This window comes from Notolepis coatsorum (genome assembly GCF_963971535.1).
Source record: "Notolepis coatsorum genome assembly, chromosome: 4".
Classification (NCBI taxonomy): Eukaryota; Metazoa; Chordata; class Actinopteri; order Aulopiformes; family Paralepididae; genus Notolepis; species Notolepis coatsorum.
Window position 1 is genome coordinate 94,781,214 of NC_140168.1, and position 16,722 is coordinate 94,797,935.

At 45.5% G+C, this 16,722-nt stretch overlaps 1 protein-coding gene across 1 annotated transcript in view; it reads left to right on the top strand.

The window, feature by feature from the left end:
- elmo1 (engulfment and cell motility 1 (ced-12 homolog, C. elegans)) overlaps positions 1-16,722 on the top strand; it is a gene marked incomplete at its 5' end in the record, with an annotated part of 180,901 nt that overhangs the window by 12,317 nt on the left and 151,862 nt on the right. The window contains one exon of the mRNA XM_084312036.1: positions 12,671-12,706. Within this exon, the coding sequence (XP_084168162.1) occupies positions 12,671-12,706 (36 nt within the window). The remainder of the gene's footprint in view (positions 1-12,670; positions 12,707-16,722) is intronic.

A 16,722-nucleotide genomic window follows, 5' to 3' on the forward strand; every position in this document is an offset into this window, starting at 1 on the left:
CTCGGGTCTCTCTCTCTCTCTCTCTCTCTCTCTCTCGTTCTCTCCTTCCTATCTCTCTCTCCTCTCTTCTCTCTCTCTCTCTCTCTCTCCTCTCTTCTGCCTCTCTCTCTCTCTCTCTGTTCTCTCCTCTCTCTCTCTCTCTCTCTCTCTCTCTCTCTCTCTCTTCTCTCTCTCTCTCTCTCTTCTCTCTCTCTCTCTCTCTCTCTCTCTCTCTCTCTCTCTCTCTCTCTCTCTCTCTCTCTCTCTCTCTCTCTCTCTCTCTCTCTCTCTCTCTCTCTCTCTCTCTCTCTCTCTCTCTCTCTCTCTTCTCTCTCTCTCTCTCTCTCTCTCTCTCTCTCTCCTCTCTCTCTCTCTCTCCCCTACTGTCTGCTCTCTCTCTCTCTCTCTCTCTCTCTCTCTCTCTCTCTCTCTCTCTCTCTCTCTCTCCTACTCTCTGTTCTCTCTCTCTCCTACTGTCTGCTCTCTCTCTCCTACTGTTTCTTTTCAACATAAGCTTATGAGACACAGATAGGATACACACAGTGGCGTAGGGGAGGCCCCGCACCCCCGCAGTGCGGGGGAGCCCCGGAGTTTAGGGGGCCCCGCCCCCACTGTAGGCTATCCTCACGCGGGAACAAGGCACAGAGGGCGCCCCCCCCTCCCTGCTATGTTGCTACGCACCCCGCCGTCAGCCGGCTGATAACTAATGTTCATTGGCAGGCTGGCCAGCGTTCAAAACAAAGCGGGAAGCATTGCTCATATAAATAACGTTCATTAGTTGCGTTGCCGGTAAACATGAAAAATGAAGCGCCACTACCCAAGCGGTGCTCAGAAGAGCAAAATGAGAGCAAAAGCCGAGCAGGAGAGGGCAAAACTACCTAAAGTAACGTCATTGTTCCGGCAGGCAGCAAAGGTAGACGTAGTCTCTAACGTTACTGCAGATATACCGCTAGCAACCCCCCAGGCCCCCCCCCCAGGCCCCCCCCGGCCCCCGGCCGTCAGCTCCGAGTCCAGGCAGACAGCCCAGCGCCCCCCCCCCCCCCGTTACAGCCGACTCCGACGAGCCCAGCTAGCCGTGCCTCGCGCTTCGAGACGGGTTAGACGTTAGAATAATAGAAAGTTTATTCGCCATAACCAGTATGTTACACAGGCTACATTGGAATTGGAATCTAATCCGTTAATTTTTGCAGGTCAGCAAGAAGTCAGCTGTGCCGCCTCCGAGGCCAGTTCAGACATAGGCATAGGCTGCCAGGCCAGCTAGCCGTGCCCCCACAGACCCCAGCGGCCCCCCGTTACAGCCCAGCCAGCTAGCCGTGCCCCCACAGCCCAGCGGCCCCGTTACAGCCCAGCCAGCTAGTCGTGCCCCCACAGACCCCAGCAGCCCCCCGTTACAGCCCAGCCAGCTCGCGTGCCCCACAGACCCCAGCCCCCGTTACAGCCAGCCAGCTAGCCGTGCCCCCACAGACCCAGCCCCCCGTTACAGCCAGCAGACTAGCCGTTAGCAACTTTAGAATGAGTGTTGTCAATAGATTAAAAAAAAAACGTACTGTTTAAATCAGATGTATATTATATAGAAAGTTCCTACTGACTCTATACTGTTTAAATCAGATGCATCTTTATACAGAAGTTCCTACTGACCCTATACTGTTTAAATCAGATGCATCTTTATACAGAAAGTTCCTACTGACCCTATACTGTTTACAAAGATGCCTGAAAAAATAAACATTTAAAAAAGTGGCCGCGATGTCTATCCATGTGCTCTATTATTGTTTAGGGGAGGGGGCGGGGCCCATGTCCGACCTGCGGGGGAGCCCGGCAGCGTGTAACTGTTCCGCAACAGTAAGTGACTTCCGGGGTAGGCCTGATTGGCCCCGACAGGCACGTGACGCGGCAAACTCAGGACGCGCAACGAGGCTGCTGAGAGCTGTCGCGCGGAAATAGGCTGTCCTATTGCCATTCTCTAACACAAACTCTAACCTTAACCAGCTCCTTAACAGCGCCTAAACTTAACCGTTCTAACCTTAACCAACTCCGAAACAATGCCTAACCTTAACCTTAACCTTAACCATGCCTAACCTTAACCATAGAAAGAATATTGCCATTCTCTAAGACAAACTCTAACCTTAACCAGCTCCTTAACAGCGCCTAAACTTAACCGTTCTAACCATAACCAACTCCGAAACAATGCCTAACCTTAACCTTAAACCTTACCATGCCTAACCTTAACCGGCGAAAGAATACACGTTAAAAAAAAAATCACGTTAAAAAAAAAGATTTGATGGGATTCGAACTCACCAACAAGGGACCGCAGGATCGCAGGACCGCTGCTCTGCCAGGTGAGCTGAAGCGCAGAATGAAAGTCATGGCGTATTTGGACGGTTACGTAATTCCAGAGAAAGTTGCGCGTCACGTGCCTGTCGGGGCCAATCAGGCCTACCCCGGAAGTAACTTACTGTTGCGGATAAACTATAAGCGCCCCGGCATATTGCGCAACACCACTGGATACACGCACACACACACACACACACGCACACACACACACACACACACACACACACACATACACTCAGGCGCATCAGCATTCCTGGTGAGTGGTGACCAACTTGGTGTAATGTGATTATTCAAGCGGCTTAACAGGAGACCTGTGAGGAGCAGAGCAGAGCAGAGTGTGGTCTCTGTCTGTCTGCTGTTTACATGTGGCCTGTGTTTACAGCTGCTGCCTCACGCAGGTTAAGTAGGATGCTTCCCTCTACTGGCGAAAAGGTGGAACTGGCAGCAGCGCAGTATAATAATAACTTTATTTGTATAGCACCTTTCATACAGAAATTGCAGCTCAAAGTGATTCACGGCAGTAAAAAAATAAATAAAAAGACGGGCATAAAATGAGTAATGCATCACATTAGGATCTAACATCCCAATAGGCCTCCTGTTTACGGTTTGATTCAGTTTTAAAATAGGCAGTAATAAAATTAGAAAAATAAAATAGAATAGACAGTGTAAAAAAAAGTGAAATAAAATAGAATAGACAGTAAAATTATGCAGTACTGCAGTATCTACCAGATGATGTATTTAAAAGAAGGTGGCCGAACGGGACACGGCTGACACTGGATCAGTTCCTGTATTTAAGGCGAGACACTGCAGGTGAATAGTCAAATATACTTTTTTTGTTGATTTTGAGATTTTGTTATATTTTGCTTCCTAAACATGTCTTCTATGAAACTAGTGACAATAAAACATCAATAACACACATTTAGTTGTTTATTTTACATCATTTTGCCTTATTGCATCCATAAATGTGCACATATTTAATGGGGAAGTGCCTCATTTGCATATATAAACATACATTTCAGAAAACTTGCAATATATTTTTTCTTAGTTTATATGTACATAACAAATTGGGAAAGTTTCATAGTGATATCTATTCAAATATCTTTTGCCTATTAGGGGGTACTACACTGTACTACACTGTTTGTAGCCTGTGTGTAGTTCTGTTCAGTTCAATCATCATTATTATTATTATTCAGTTATCAGGCATGTGTTTAGGTTGTCTATTACTAATGGTTTGATTAGGTATTGTGTTTGTAAATATCTGTTTAAAAAAAAAAGTATGGCATTTTACAATACAGAACTTTGAAGGTGTTTTCCCAAAAATGAGTTTTAAGAGTTTTTCCTCATACTCTGAGCCAGAAATCTCCACTTCAGTAGCACTCACATACACCAAACCTTCCAGTTCTATTCATATCTATGTTCTGAAGGTATTTACAGAAGGGTTTGTTGATATCGCATTCATACCGATTTATATCACATTTATTCCTAAAAACATGGCGAAATATGGAATTTTACCATAAAAATGGACTGAATGGAGTATTTTCTGATTTATGGAGTGATAAAAAGAGATATCCAAAATCCCCTCTGTAATAACCTTTGGCTCTAATATGTCAACAAAATGAAACTATAATTTTGAAAATGGCTTTATCCAATGTTCAGATTTCTGTCCTGGAATTATATGCAAATTAGTGCATATTTAAGTAGATCATGCCTCATTTGCATATTTAAACATACAATTTCAGAAACTTGTAATACAAAAAAGTCTTGTCTTAATATAAGTAATCAACTGGGGAAGTTTCATTGTGATATCTATTAGTTAATTTTTTTACCCTATTCACCTGCAGTGTCTCCCCTTAAAAGAAGGGGGCAGAACGGGACACAGCTGACACTGGATCAGTTCCTGTATTTAAAAGAAGGGGGCAGAATGGGACACGGCTGACACTGGATCATGGAGCTGGCTTGAGGCTGCAGATCCTGGCTATACAGGCGTCACAACATACTGTACTTAGAACAACACAAAGGGTTTCTGTCTGGATATGTGAGAGAACAGACACACACACAGACACACACACATATACACACACACACACACACAACACACAGATAGTATACACACACACAGACACACACACACAGATACACACACACAGACACACACACACACACACACACACACACACACACACACACACACACAGACACACACAGACACACACACACACACACAGACACACAGACACACAGACACACAGAGATACACACACACAGACACACACACACACACAGACACACACACAGACACACACACACAGACACACACACAGACACACACACACAGACACACACACAGACACACACACAGACACACACACACACACACACACACACACACACACACACACACACACACACACACACACACACACACACACACACACACACACACACACATAGACACAGACACACACAGACAGACACACAGACACACACACAGACATGACTACAGGGAGTAATGATTCCAATGATTTTTATCTTCCAACCTCAGAAGAGCAAAATGAGAGCAAAAGCCGAGCAGGAGAGGGCAAAACTACCTAAAGTAACGTCATTGTTCCGGCAGGCAGCAAAGGTAGACGTAGTCTCTAACGTTACTGCAGATATACCGCTAGCAACCCCCCCAGGCCCCCCTCCCAGGCCCCCCCCCGGCCCCCGGCCGTCAGCTCCGAGTCCAGGCAGACAGCCCAGCGCCCCCCCCCCCCCCCCCCGTTACAGCCGACTCCGACGAGCCCAGCTAGCCGTGCCTCGCGCTTCGAGACGGGTTAGACGTTAGAATAATAGAAAGTTTTATTCGCCATAACCAGTATGTTACACAGGCTACATTGGAATTGGAATCTAATCCGTTAATTTTTGCAGGTCAGCAAGAAGTCAGCTGTGCCGCCTCCGAGGCCAGTTCAGACATAGGCATAGGCTGCCAGGCCAGCTAGCCGTGCCCCCACAGACCCCAGCGGCCCCCCCGTTACAGCCCAGCCAGCTAGCCGTGCCCCCACAGACCCCAGCGGCCCTCCCGTTACAGCCCAGCCAGCTAGCCGTGCCCCCACAGACCCCAGCCCCCCCGTTACAGCCCAGCCAGCTAGCCGTGCCCCCACAGACCCCAGCGGCCCTCCCGTTACAGCCCAGCCAGCTAGCCGTGCCCCCACAGACCCCAGCCCCCCCGTTACAGCCCAGCCAGCTAGCCGTGCCCCCACAGACCCCAGCGGCCCCCCCGTTACAGCCCAGCCAGCTAGTCGTGCCCCCACAGACCCCAGCAGCCCCCCCGTTACAGCCCAGCCAGCTAGCCGTGCCCCCACAGACCCCAGCCCCCCCGTTACAGCCCAGCCAGCTAGCCGTGCCCCCACAGACCCCAGCCCCCCCGTTACAGCCCAGCCAGCTAGCCGTTAGCAACTTTAGAATGAGTGTTGTCAATAGATTAAAAAAAAAACGTACTGTTTAAATCAGATGTATATTATATAGAAAGTTCCTACTGACTCTATACTGTTTAAATCAGATGCATCTTTATACAGAAAGTTCCTACTGACCCTATACTGTTTAAATCAGATGCATCTTTATACAGAAAGTTCCTACTGACCCTATACTGTTTAAATCAGATGCATCTTTATACAGAAAGTTCCTACTGACCCTATACTGTTTACAAAAGATGCCTGAAAAAATAAACATTTAAAAAAGTGGCCGCGATGTCTATCCCATGTGCTCTATTATTGATTTAGGGGAGGGGGCGGGGCCCCATGGTCCGACCTGCGGGGGAGCCCCGGCAGCGTGTAACTGTTCCGCAACAGTAAGTGACTTCCGGGGTAGGCCTGATTGGCCCCGACAGGCACGTGACGCGGCAAACTCAGGACGCGCAACGAGGCTGCTGAGAGCTGTCGCGCGGAAATAGGCTGTCTATTGCCATTCTCTAACACAAACTCTAACCTTAACCAGCTCCTTAACAGCGCCTAAACTTAACCGTTCTAACCTTAACCAACTCCGAAACAATGCCTAACCTTAACCTTAACCTTAACCATGCCTAACCTTAACCATAGAAAGAATATTGCCATTCTCTAAGACAAACTCTAACCTTAACCAGCTCCTTAACAGCGCCTAAACTTAACCGTTCTAACCATAACCAACTCCGAAACAATGCCTAACCTTAACCTTAACCTTAACCATGCCTAACCTTAACCGGCGAAAGAATACACGTTAAAAAAAAAATCACGTTAAAAAAAAAAGATTTGATGGGATTCGAACTCACCAACAAGGGACCGCAGGATCGCAGGACCGCTGCTCTGCCAGGTGAGCTGAAGCGCCGAATGAAAGTCATGGCGTATTTGGACGGTTACGTAATTCCAGAGAAAGTTGCGCGTCACGTGCCTGTCGGGGCCAATCAGGCCTACCCCGGAAGTAACTTACTGTTGCGGATAAACTATAAGCGCCCCGGCATATTGCGCAACACCACTGGATACACGCACACACACACACACACACGCACACACACACACACACACACACACACACACACACACACACATACACTCAGGCGCATCAGCATTCCTGGTGAGTGGTGACCAACTTGGTGTAATGTGATTATTCAAGCGGCTTAACAGGAGACCTGTGAGGAGCAGAGCAGAGCAGAGTGTGGTCTCTGTCTGTCTGCTGTTTACATGTGGCCTGTGTTTACAGCTGCTGCCTCACGCAGGTTAAGTAGGATGCTTCCCTCTACTGGCGAAAAGGTGGAACTGGCAGCAGCGCAGTATAATAATAACTTTATTTGTATAGCACCTTTCATACAGAAATTGCAGCTCAAAGTGATTCACGGCAGTAAAAAAATAAATAAAAAGACGGGCATAAAATGAGTAATGCATCACATTAGGATCTAACATCCCAATAGGCCTCTCTGTTTACGGTTTGATTCAGTTTTAAAATAGGCAGTAATAAAAATTAGAAAAATAAAATAGAATAGACAGTGTAAAAAAAAGTGAAATAAAATAGAATAGACAGTAAAATTATGCAGTACTGCAGTATCTACCAGATGATGTATTTAAAAGAAGGTGGCCGAACGGGACACGGCTGACACTGGATCAGTTCCTGTATTTAAGGCGAGACACTGCAGGTGAATAGTCAAATATACTTTTTTTGTTGATTTTGAGATTTTGTTATATTTTGCTTCCTAAACATGTCTTCTATGAAACTAGTGACAATAAAACATCAATAACACACATTTAGTTGTTTATTTTACATCATTTTGCCTTATTGCATCCATAAATGTGCACATATTTAATGGGGAAGTGCCTCATTTGCATATATAAACATACATTTCAGAAAACTTGCAATATATTTTTTCTTAGTTTATATGTACATAACAAATTGGGAAAGTTTCATAGTGATATCTATTCAAATATCTTTTGCCTATTAGGGGGTACTACACTGTACTACACTGTTTGTAGCCTGTGTGTAGTTCTGTTCAGTTCAATCATCATTATTATTATTATTCAGTTATCAGGCATGTGTTTAGGTTGTCTATTACTAATGGTTTGATTAGGTATTGTGTTTGTAAATATCTGTTTAAAAAAAAAGTATGGCATTTTACAATACAGAACTTTGAAGGTGTTTTCCCAAAAATGAGTTTTAAGAGTTTTTCCTCATACTCTGAGCCAGAAATCTCCACTTCAGTAGCACTCACATACACCAAACCTTCCAGTTCTATTCATATCTATGTTCTGAAGGTATTTACAGAAGGGTTTGTTGATATCGCATTCATACCGATTTATATCACATTTTATTCCTAAAAACATGGCGAAATATGGAATTTTACCATAAAAATGGACTGAATGGAGTATTTTCTGATTTATGGAGTGATAAAAAGAGATATCCAAAATCCCCTCTGTAATAACCTTTGGCTCTAATATGTCAACAAAATGAAACTATAATTTTGAAAATGGCTTTATCCAATGTTCAGATTTCTGTCCTGGAATTATATGCAAATTAGTGCATATTTAAGTAGATCATGCCTCATTTGCATATTTAAACATACAATTTCAGAAAACTTGTAATACAAAAAAGTCTTGTCTTAATATAAGTAATCAACTGGGGAAGTTTCATTGTGATATCTATTAGTTAATTTTTTTACCCTATTCACCTGCAGTGTCTCCCCTTAAAAGAAGGGGGCAGAACGGGACACGGCTGACACTGGATCAGTTCCTGTATTTAAAAGAAGGGGGCAGAATGGGACACGGCTGACACTGGATCATGGAGCTGGCTTGAGGCTGCAGATCCTGGCTATACAGGCGTCACAACATACTGTACTTAGAACAACACAAAGGGTTTCTGTCTGGATATGTGAGAGAACAGACACACACACAGACACACACACATATACACACACACACACACACAACACACAGATAGTATACACACACACAGACACACACACACAGATACACACACACAGACACACACACACACACACACACACACACACAGACACACACAGACACACACACACACACACACACACAGACACACAGACACACAGACACACAGAGATACACACACACAGACACACACACACACACAGACACACACACAGACACACACACACAGACACACACACAGACACACACACACAGACACACACACAGACACACACACAGACACACACACACACACACACACACACACACACACACACACACACACACACACACACACACACACACATAGACACAGACACACACAGACAGACACACAGACACACACACAGACATGACTACAGGGAGTAATGATTCCAATGATTTTTATCTTCCAATGATTATGATCCAATGATTAACTTATTAAAGTAATAATATATAACATTTTCATATACTATATATAAATGGATTTTTGCCTCCCTCTCTGATATAACGACAGACTTCAGCGACTTTTTTCAGCGACTTCGGGTTATTGAGAAGCGCTATATAAATTAAATGAATAATTATTATTATTATAACACAACAGTGATTCTAGCTATACCCAGTTCATCAATGCTTTTACAATAGATGTCGCCAAAACTTTTTAAAGAATTAGGATCTTATGGATTATCGCTGTTTTTATACATCTCAACATTTGATTGCTGCATATATATATAAAATTTGACCGTCGACACAGAATCAATCTATCGTAAAAATGTTTTTATGTGTATATATTCTGATAGCCCAGGTTGTCCTGAAGAAAAATATGTCTATCACTTCATTCCACAGTATATAGGGTTGAGGTTTTACAAGCATTTTTATATAAGTTGAACCTAAAATATCATAAAATAGCTGTGACCTGTGAAGTGTTGAAGTATCGAGGGTTTTTCAGAATGTACAGTGAAACTCCAGCTACCTTCTCCCTACAGGTGACAACAAGACAGATAACAGATGCATCATTTACAGTATGGTCCTACAAAGAGGAACATCTCTTTCCACAACCAGCGTTTTTCCAAACGTAAAGCTAGAAACATTATCCGAGGGAAGCAACGATTGTCATTGGAGGATCAAGAAAAGATGGCAGGGTTTGAGATAGAAAAGATGGCAGGGTTTGAGATAGAAAAGAGGGCAGGGTTTGAGATAGAAAAGAGGGCAGGGTTTGAGATAGAAAAGAGGGCAGGGTTTGAGATAGAAAAAATGGCAGGGTTTGAGATAGAAAAGAGGGCAGGGTTTGAGATAGAAAAGAGGGCAGGGTTTGAGATAGAAAAGATGGCAGGGTTTGAGATAGAAAAGAGGGCAGGGTTTGAGATAGAAAAGAGGGCAGGGTTTGAGATAGAAAAGAGGGCAGGGTTTGATAAGGAAGTAACCCCTATTTTATCCTACTAAGCTACTAATATGAAAATGTTGTTTGGTCGTGACCTTGTCATCATTAGCGATGGCATCATAATGATTGTCATCATTTGTGAGCCCAGCTTACTATATATGCGTGTGGTCTGGTAAGGTGGGTTCTGTGTTTTTTCTTTACCGTTTTCAACTGCTTGGCATGCTTTCTGTATCTTCTTCCTTACACCCTAACTGGCCTGGTGTAACTCTCCATAAAAGTATTAAAAGTCATTGTCTGACTATAATGAAATGTAACGTTAATATTTGTAATACGTTTATTTCAATAGAAGAATGTTTTATTTGTTTTGATGTGTAACTGATGACGTGTTGTAGCCTAAATGTGTGTCTTGTAGTGATATAGACCTCTCTGGTCTTTGTTGTTAAATTGTATGAAAAGGATAAGACCTGGACTAAAATGTGATGTGTCATCATGTGATGTAGCTAGCCCCTGGCTCTGTGCTAGCTAAGACTGAGACCACCCCCCTGGCTCTGTGCTAGCTAAGACTGAGACCGCCCCTGGCTCTGTGCTAGCTAAGACTGAGACCACCCCCCTGGCTCTGTGCTAGCTAAGACTGAGACCGCCCCTGGCTCTGTGCTAGCTAAGACTGAGACCGCCCCTGGCTCTGTGCTAGCTAAGACTGAGACCACCCCCCTGGCTCTGTGCTAGCTAAGACTGAGACCGCCCCTGGCTCTGTGCTAGCTAAGACTGAGACCACCGCCTGGCTCTGTGCTAGCTAAGACTGAGACCGCCTGGCTCTGTGCTAGCTAAGACTGAGACCACCCCCCTGGCTCTGTGCTAGCTAAGACTGAGACCACCCCCCTGGCTCTGTGCTAGCTAAGACTGAGACCACCCCCCTGGCTCTGTGCTAGCTAAGACTGAGACCACCACCCTGGCTCTGTGCTAGCTAAGACTGAGACCGCCTGGCTCTGTGCTAGCTAAGACTGAGACCACCTGGCTCTGTGCTAGCTAAGACTGAGACCGCCTGGCTCTCTGCTAGCTAAGACTGAGACCACCTGGCTCTCTGCTAGCTAAGACTGAGACCACCACCTGGCTCTGTGCTAGCTAAGACTGAGACCGCCTGGCTCTGTGCTAGCTAAGACTGAGACCGCCTGGCTCTGTGCTAGCTAAGACTGAGACCGCCCCTGGCTCTGTGCTAGCTAAGACTGAGACCGCCCCTGGCTCTCTGCTAGCTAAGACTGAGACCGCCTGGCTCTGTGCTAGCTAAGACTGAGACCGCCACCCTGGCTCTGTGCTAGCTAAGACTGAGACCGCCCCTGGCTCTGTGCTAGCTAAGACTGAGACCACCTGGCTCTCTGCTAGCTAAGACTGAGACCACCCCTGGCTCTGTGCTAGCTAAGACTGAGACCGCCCCTGGCTCTGTGCTAGCTAAGACTGAGACCCCCCCTGGCTCTGTGCTAGCTAAGACTGAGACCACCCCCCTGGCTCTGTGCTAGCTAAGACTGAGACCGCCTGGCTCTGTGCTAGCTAAGACTGAGACCACCCCTGGCTCTGTGCTAGCTAAGACTGAGACCGCCCCTGGCTCTCTGTGCTAGCTAAGACTGAGACCGCCGCCTGGCTCTGTGCTAGCTAAGACTGAGACCGCCCCTGGCTCTCTGTGCTAGCTAAGACTGAGACCGCCCCTGGCTCTCTGTGCTAGCTAAGACTGAGACCGCCCCTGGCTCTCTGTGCTAGCTAAGACTGAGACCACCCCTGGCTCTGTGCTAGCTAAGACTGAGACCGCCCCTGGCTCTGTGCTAGCTAAGACTGAGACCACCGCCTGGCTCTGTGCTAGCTAAGACTGAGACCGCCCCTGGCTCTGTGCTAGCTAAGACTGAGACCACCGCCTGGCTCTGTGCTAGCTAAGACTGAGACCGCCCCTGGCTCTGTGCTAGCTAAGACTGAGACCGCCCCTGGCTCTGTGCTAGCTAAGACTGAGACCGCGCCTGGCTCTGTGCTAGCTAAGACTGAGACCGCCTGGCTCTGTGCTGCTAGCTAAGACTGAGACCACCTGGCTCTGTGCTAGCTAAGACTGAGACCGCGCCTGGCTCTGTGCTAGCTAAGACTGACGCTTCGCCCGTTGTTTTTCGCTCCTTGATGCCAAAGTCCGGCAGTGTGGCTACATGAATAGGAGCTCCGGACTCATGATCGGAAGATCACCGGTTCGAGCCTGTTGTCGGAAAGTGGTGTTGTTGTTGTCCAGCAGGGGGCACTCTGTCCTCTGGACTTGTCGGTAACAATGCCCCTGTTACGGTGATGGGGACACCGTACAGCTGCGAGTGCCGTCCTTCGGATGAGACGCTAAACCGAGGTCCTGACTGAATTCGACCGTTGAAAGAGCCTGCGTAGCCAAAGGTTGGGTGCTACACAGTGGTGGTGGTGGAGGAGGCCATTTCCACCCTACATTGCGTGGGGAGAGCGCTTTGAGTCTGAGGAAACCGCTATATAAAATGTTATGAATTATTATTATTATTATTATTAAAGTCTCTTCAAATCTTTACAGGCGCTATCAGAAACTACAGAAGATGAGGAATCCCTGGTAAGCCCCTCCCCTTCCCCCTGGGTCGGGTAACCTCATTGGCTCTGTCCTCCTCTTCCTAACCTGCTGGCCGAGTCTGCATGATTACAACTCTGGTCCCTGTGCCGTATCGGATGGGGGGGGTGGGGGGGTGGGGGGGGGGGGGACCGACGTCTCTTTCTGTTCATAGCCACGCCCTCTTCTGGCTTCCATCTTCACATCAGTGTTAATGTTGATCTGTTTGTATCATGTAACACAAAATCGGCATTCTTTAATTTTCCTTTTTCTTGCATGTGGTATTGGGCAACACGATCTGAGTGGAACATTTTAAGTCTCTTTCACTCTCTGGTTTCTAACCCTAACCCTGGGGGACACTGGCTCATCTGGTTTCTCTCTGGTTTCTCTGGGGGACACTGGCTTATCTGGTTTCTCTCTGGTTTCTCTGGGGGACACTGGCTTATCTGGTCTCTCTCTGGTTTCTCTGGGGGACACTGGCTTATCTGGTTTCTCTCTGGTTTCTCTGGGGGACACTGGTTTCTCTGGGGAACACTGGTTTCTCTGGACTGGTTTCTCTGGGGAACACTGGTTTCTCTGGACTGGTTTCTCTGGGGGACACTGGTTTCTCTGGACTGGTTTCTCTGGGGGACACTGGTTTCTCTGGACTGGTTTCTCTGGGGGACACTGGTTTCTCTGGACTGGTTTCTCTGGGGGACACTGGTTTCTCTGGACTGGTTTCTCTGGGGGACACTGGTTTCTCTGGACTGGTTTCTCTGGGGGACACTGGTTTCTCTGGACTGGTTTCTCTGGGGGACACTGGTTTCTCTGGGGGACACTGGTTTCTCTGGGGGACACTGGTTTCTCTGGGGGACACTGGTTTCTCTGGGGGACACTGGTTTCTCTGGGGGACACTGGTTTCTCTGGACTGGTTTCTCTGGGGGACACTGGTTTCTCTGGACTGGTTTCTCTGGGGGACACTGGTTTCTCTGGGGGACACTGGTTTCTCTGGGGGACACTGGTTTCTCTGGACTGGTTTCTCTGGGGGACACTGGTTTCTCTGGACTGGTTTCTCTGGGGGACACTGGTTTCTCTGGGGGACACTGGTTTCTCTGGGGGACACTGGTTTCTCTGGACTGGTTTCTCTGGGGGACACTGGTTTCTCTGGGGGACACTGGTTTCTCTGGGGGACACTGGTTTCTCTGGACTGGTTTCTCTGGGGGACACTGGTTTCTCTGGACTGGTTTCTCTGGGGGACACTGGTTTCTCTGGGGGACACTGGTTTCTCTGGGGGACACTGGTTTCTCTGGGGGACACTGGTTTCTCTGGGGGACACTGGTTTCTCTGGGGGATACTGGTTTCTCTGGGCTGGTTTCTCTGTGGGACACTGGTTGAATGAGCACCGACATTTTGAATGTATCTACAAAATAGTAAAAAGCCACGTGCATGAGCAGCTCTGCAGCTGGAGGACTATATAGACGTTGATTGTTTCCGACACGTGCGTCGCTCTCACACACAGCTGCTGTACGGGACGGAGACCTTCGGGTTTTAAGTCCTTGCGCGTAGGTAGGACCAGGCAGGACGCTCTCTTAACCCTTTCACTACCGCACTACCAAAGGGTTAACCCTTCCACTGCCACACGACAAAGGGTTAACCCTTTCACTACCACACTACCAAAGGGTTAACCCTTTCACTGCCACACGACAAAGGGTTAAAGACGTAAAAACGCGGTTGAGACACGCTGGCGCTCTAGTAGAACACCCAGTGGCTCAATGTTATCTATAGTACCTTTAAATTAGGAGTGTAAGAATCTTGATCCAGAATAGTTTTTTTTTTTTACCGTCAAGTGTATCGAAACTTAAAACTGTATTGACAAATTGTCATTCTCTTCCCTAGGTCTAGTTTTATTTTTTTTACTAGTGATATGGTATGGATAACTGCTATTGGCATAATGTTTAAGTGTTTAAATGTTTTAACGCCTTTGACAGTTAATTTAAGTAAAATTCATTAAACATGACATGGTCTTAATGGTCCTGATGCAGACCCCCACCCCCACCCACAGTTTAAAAACAGATGCTAAACATTACCTGCTACTATCTGACTTACGACTGGCAGGGTTCGGACAAGGTCCTTGAAGTGCTTAAAGTGCTTGATTAAAGGAACATTTTTAAGTCAAGGCCTGGAATTCCTTGAAAACAGCAAATTTTTTAACAAGGTGCTTAAAAAGTAATTGAAATTCAAATCAAGGTTTGTTCATCCGTGATAAAATTGTTCTGAATCAAGAAATACATTTTTTCCATTTAAAGTGTAACTAATAGTCGGGAATTGGTTTAAAGCCATAAATATTGGATCAGAGTTTTCCCCTATAAAAAAACAGATCAAATAAAAAACTTGAAAGTACTTGAATTTCATTTTGCAACATCTGTGGGAAGTGGGAACGCGCTCCGTTTCCTCTCTGCCATTATATGACCGTGTTTATGTCCTTAATATTACCCCATATCTCAAAAGTGTTTAAAGTTCTAATCAGTGATCCAAATGTAAACAATTGGGCAGCCCTACGGCTTAAATAAAACTGGATCTTTTGATAAATCGTTCACCGTAATTAGCAATGTGAATATTTGTAACTCCCACTTGGAACATGTTTAATGACACTGGGACCGGCCGACCCGTTGGAACATGAATTGGTAAATGCTATATTAAATTGATAGCTAAAAAAGAAAGAACTTGATAATTTGGAGATGCAAGGTTTTTGAAGGATACTTTTTCAATGTAATTGCCATTTTACTTCTATCTTCATGAGGATGTAATGTAAATTTGCCCATCATTTTGACAAATCTTCAAGTCTATCAAAAGTAATAAAAAAAATAAAAGGCTGCAATGTCAAAATGAACCACTGGAGGTCAGTATTGTACCATTCATGGATCCAGTCTAAGACTCATTCATTTGAGTGTTCCCTTGATTTATTTAGCAGTGAAGATTCCATGTCGCCTTTAATAACTGTCAACCTTATAATGCATAACATAATATGAAAAAACATAATTCTACTGTGTTCAGGAAACATCTGTCTTATTGTGAGCGTGGCTTTGCCCTCTATTTTGATTGATTGATTGATTTTAATTTTTATTTTTTGTCCAAATAAATTAATTTTTTAGACCAAAATGGCCACAAGAAAGAAAACAAAAGAAAACATAATAACAAGCTGTAAACAATGTACTTTAAAGAAACAAGAGGAATTCATATCAAATTATATAGGATATAATGTGTTTTGTCTCAAGTGCCTTAATGCTTTCTCCAAAAATCCTGCAAAACTGAAAATCTCCTCCACAAAAAACCAACTGAACATACAACTCTCAGACTGCCAAAAAAATCCGGATTTACAAATGGAAACTTTCTCAAATAAAACCCTCCTCAAGTCGGTGTACAAGGGGCAGTGAAAAACAAAATTAAATTCATCCTCCACCACTCCCAGAGAACACACAACCGCTCCTCCTCAGGTTTACCTTGAAATCTACCCACTTCCACAGCCAATGGCAGGGTGCCAGACCTCAACTGGGCACACAGAGACCTCCGTCTTCTCTTTAAGTTTAACATTACATTCTGTAAAATACTCATCTTTAATTTCAACATATTTTCTAAGTTGAGGTTTCTTCCATATCTCCACCTTCCACTTATCCTGATGGATTGTTGATCATTTTGGTTGAATTATATTAACCTTACACTGCAGATGATTAATAAAAATCATACTTAAATCTTTAATCAGCAGAAGAAGAAAAAAAGAAGCTGGACCAGGCGGTTCCATAACCTAACCATTTCAAATGTTTTGCTTGACCAAACATGAGTCCCAACCCATGTCCCCTTCTATAGCCCCTTTTGCTGTATATTTATGGCCTCCCAAGAAGTATCTCATGGATACGGTTCTGGATAGCATTACATTCAGGTGCATCATCAAAACCCCATACTCCAGCAGCATTAAATAAAACATAACCAACCATTGAATCATAGAGTTGTGTAAATGTTGAAAACCCAAGGTCAGTGCACACTTT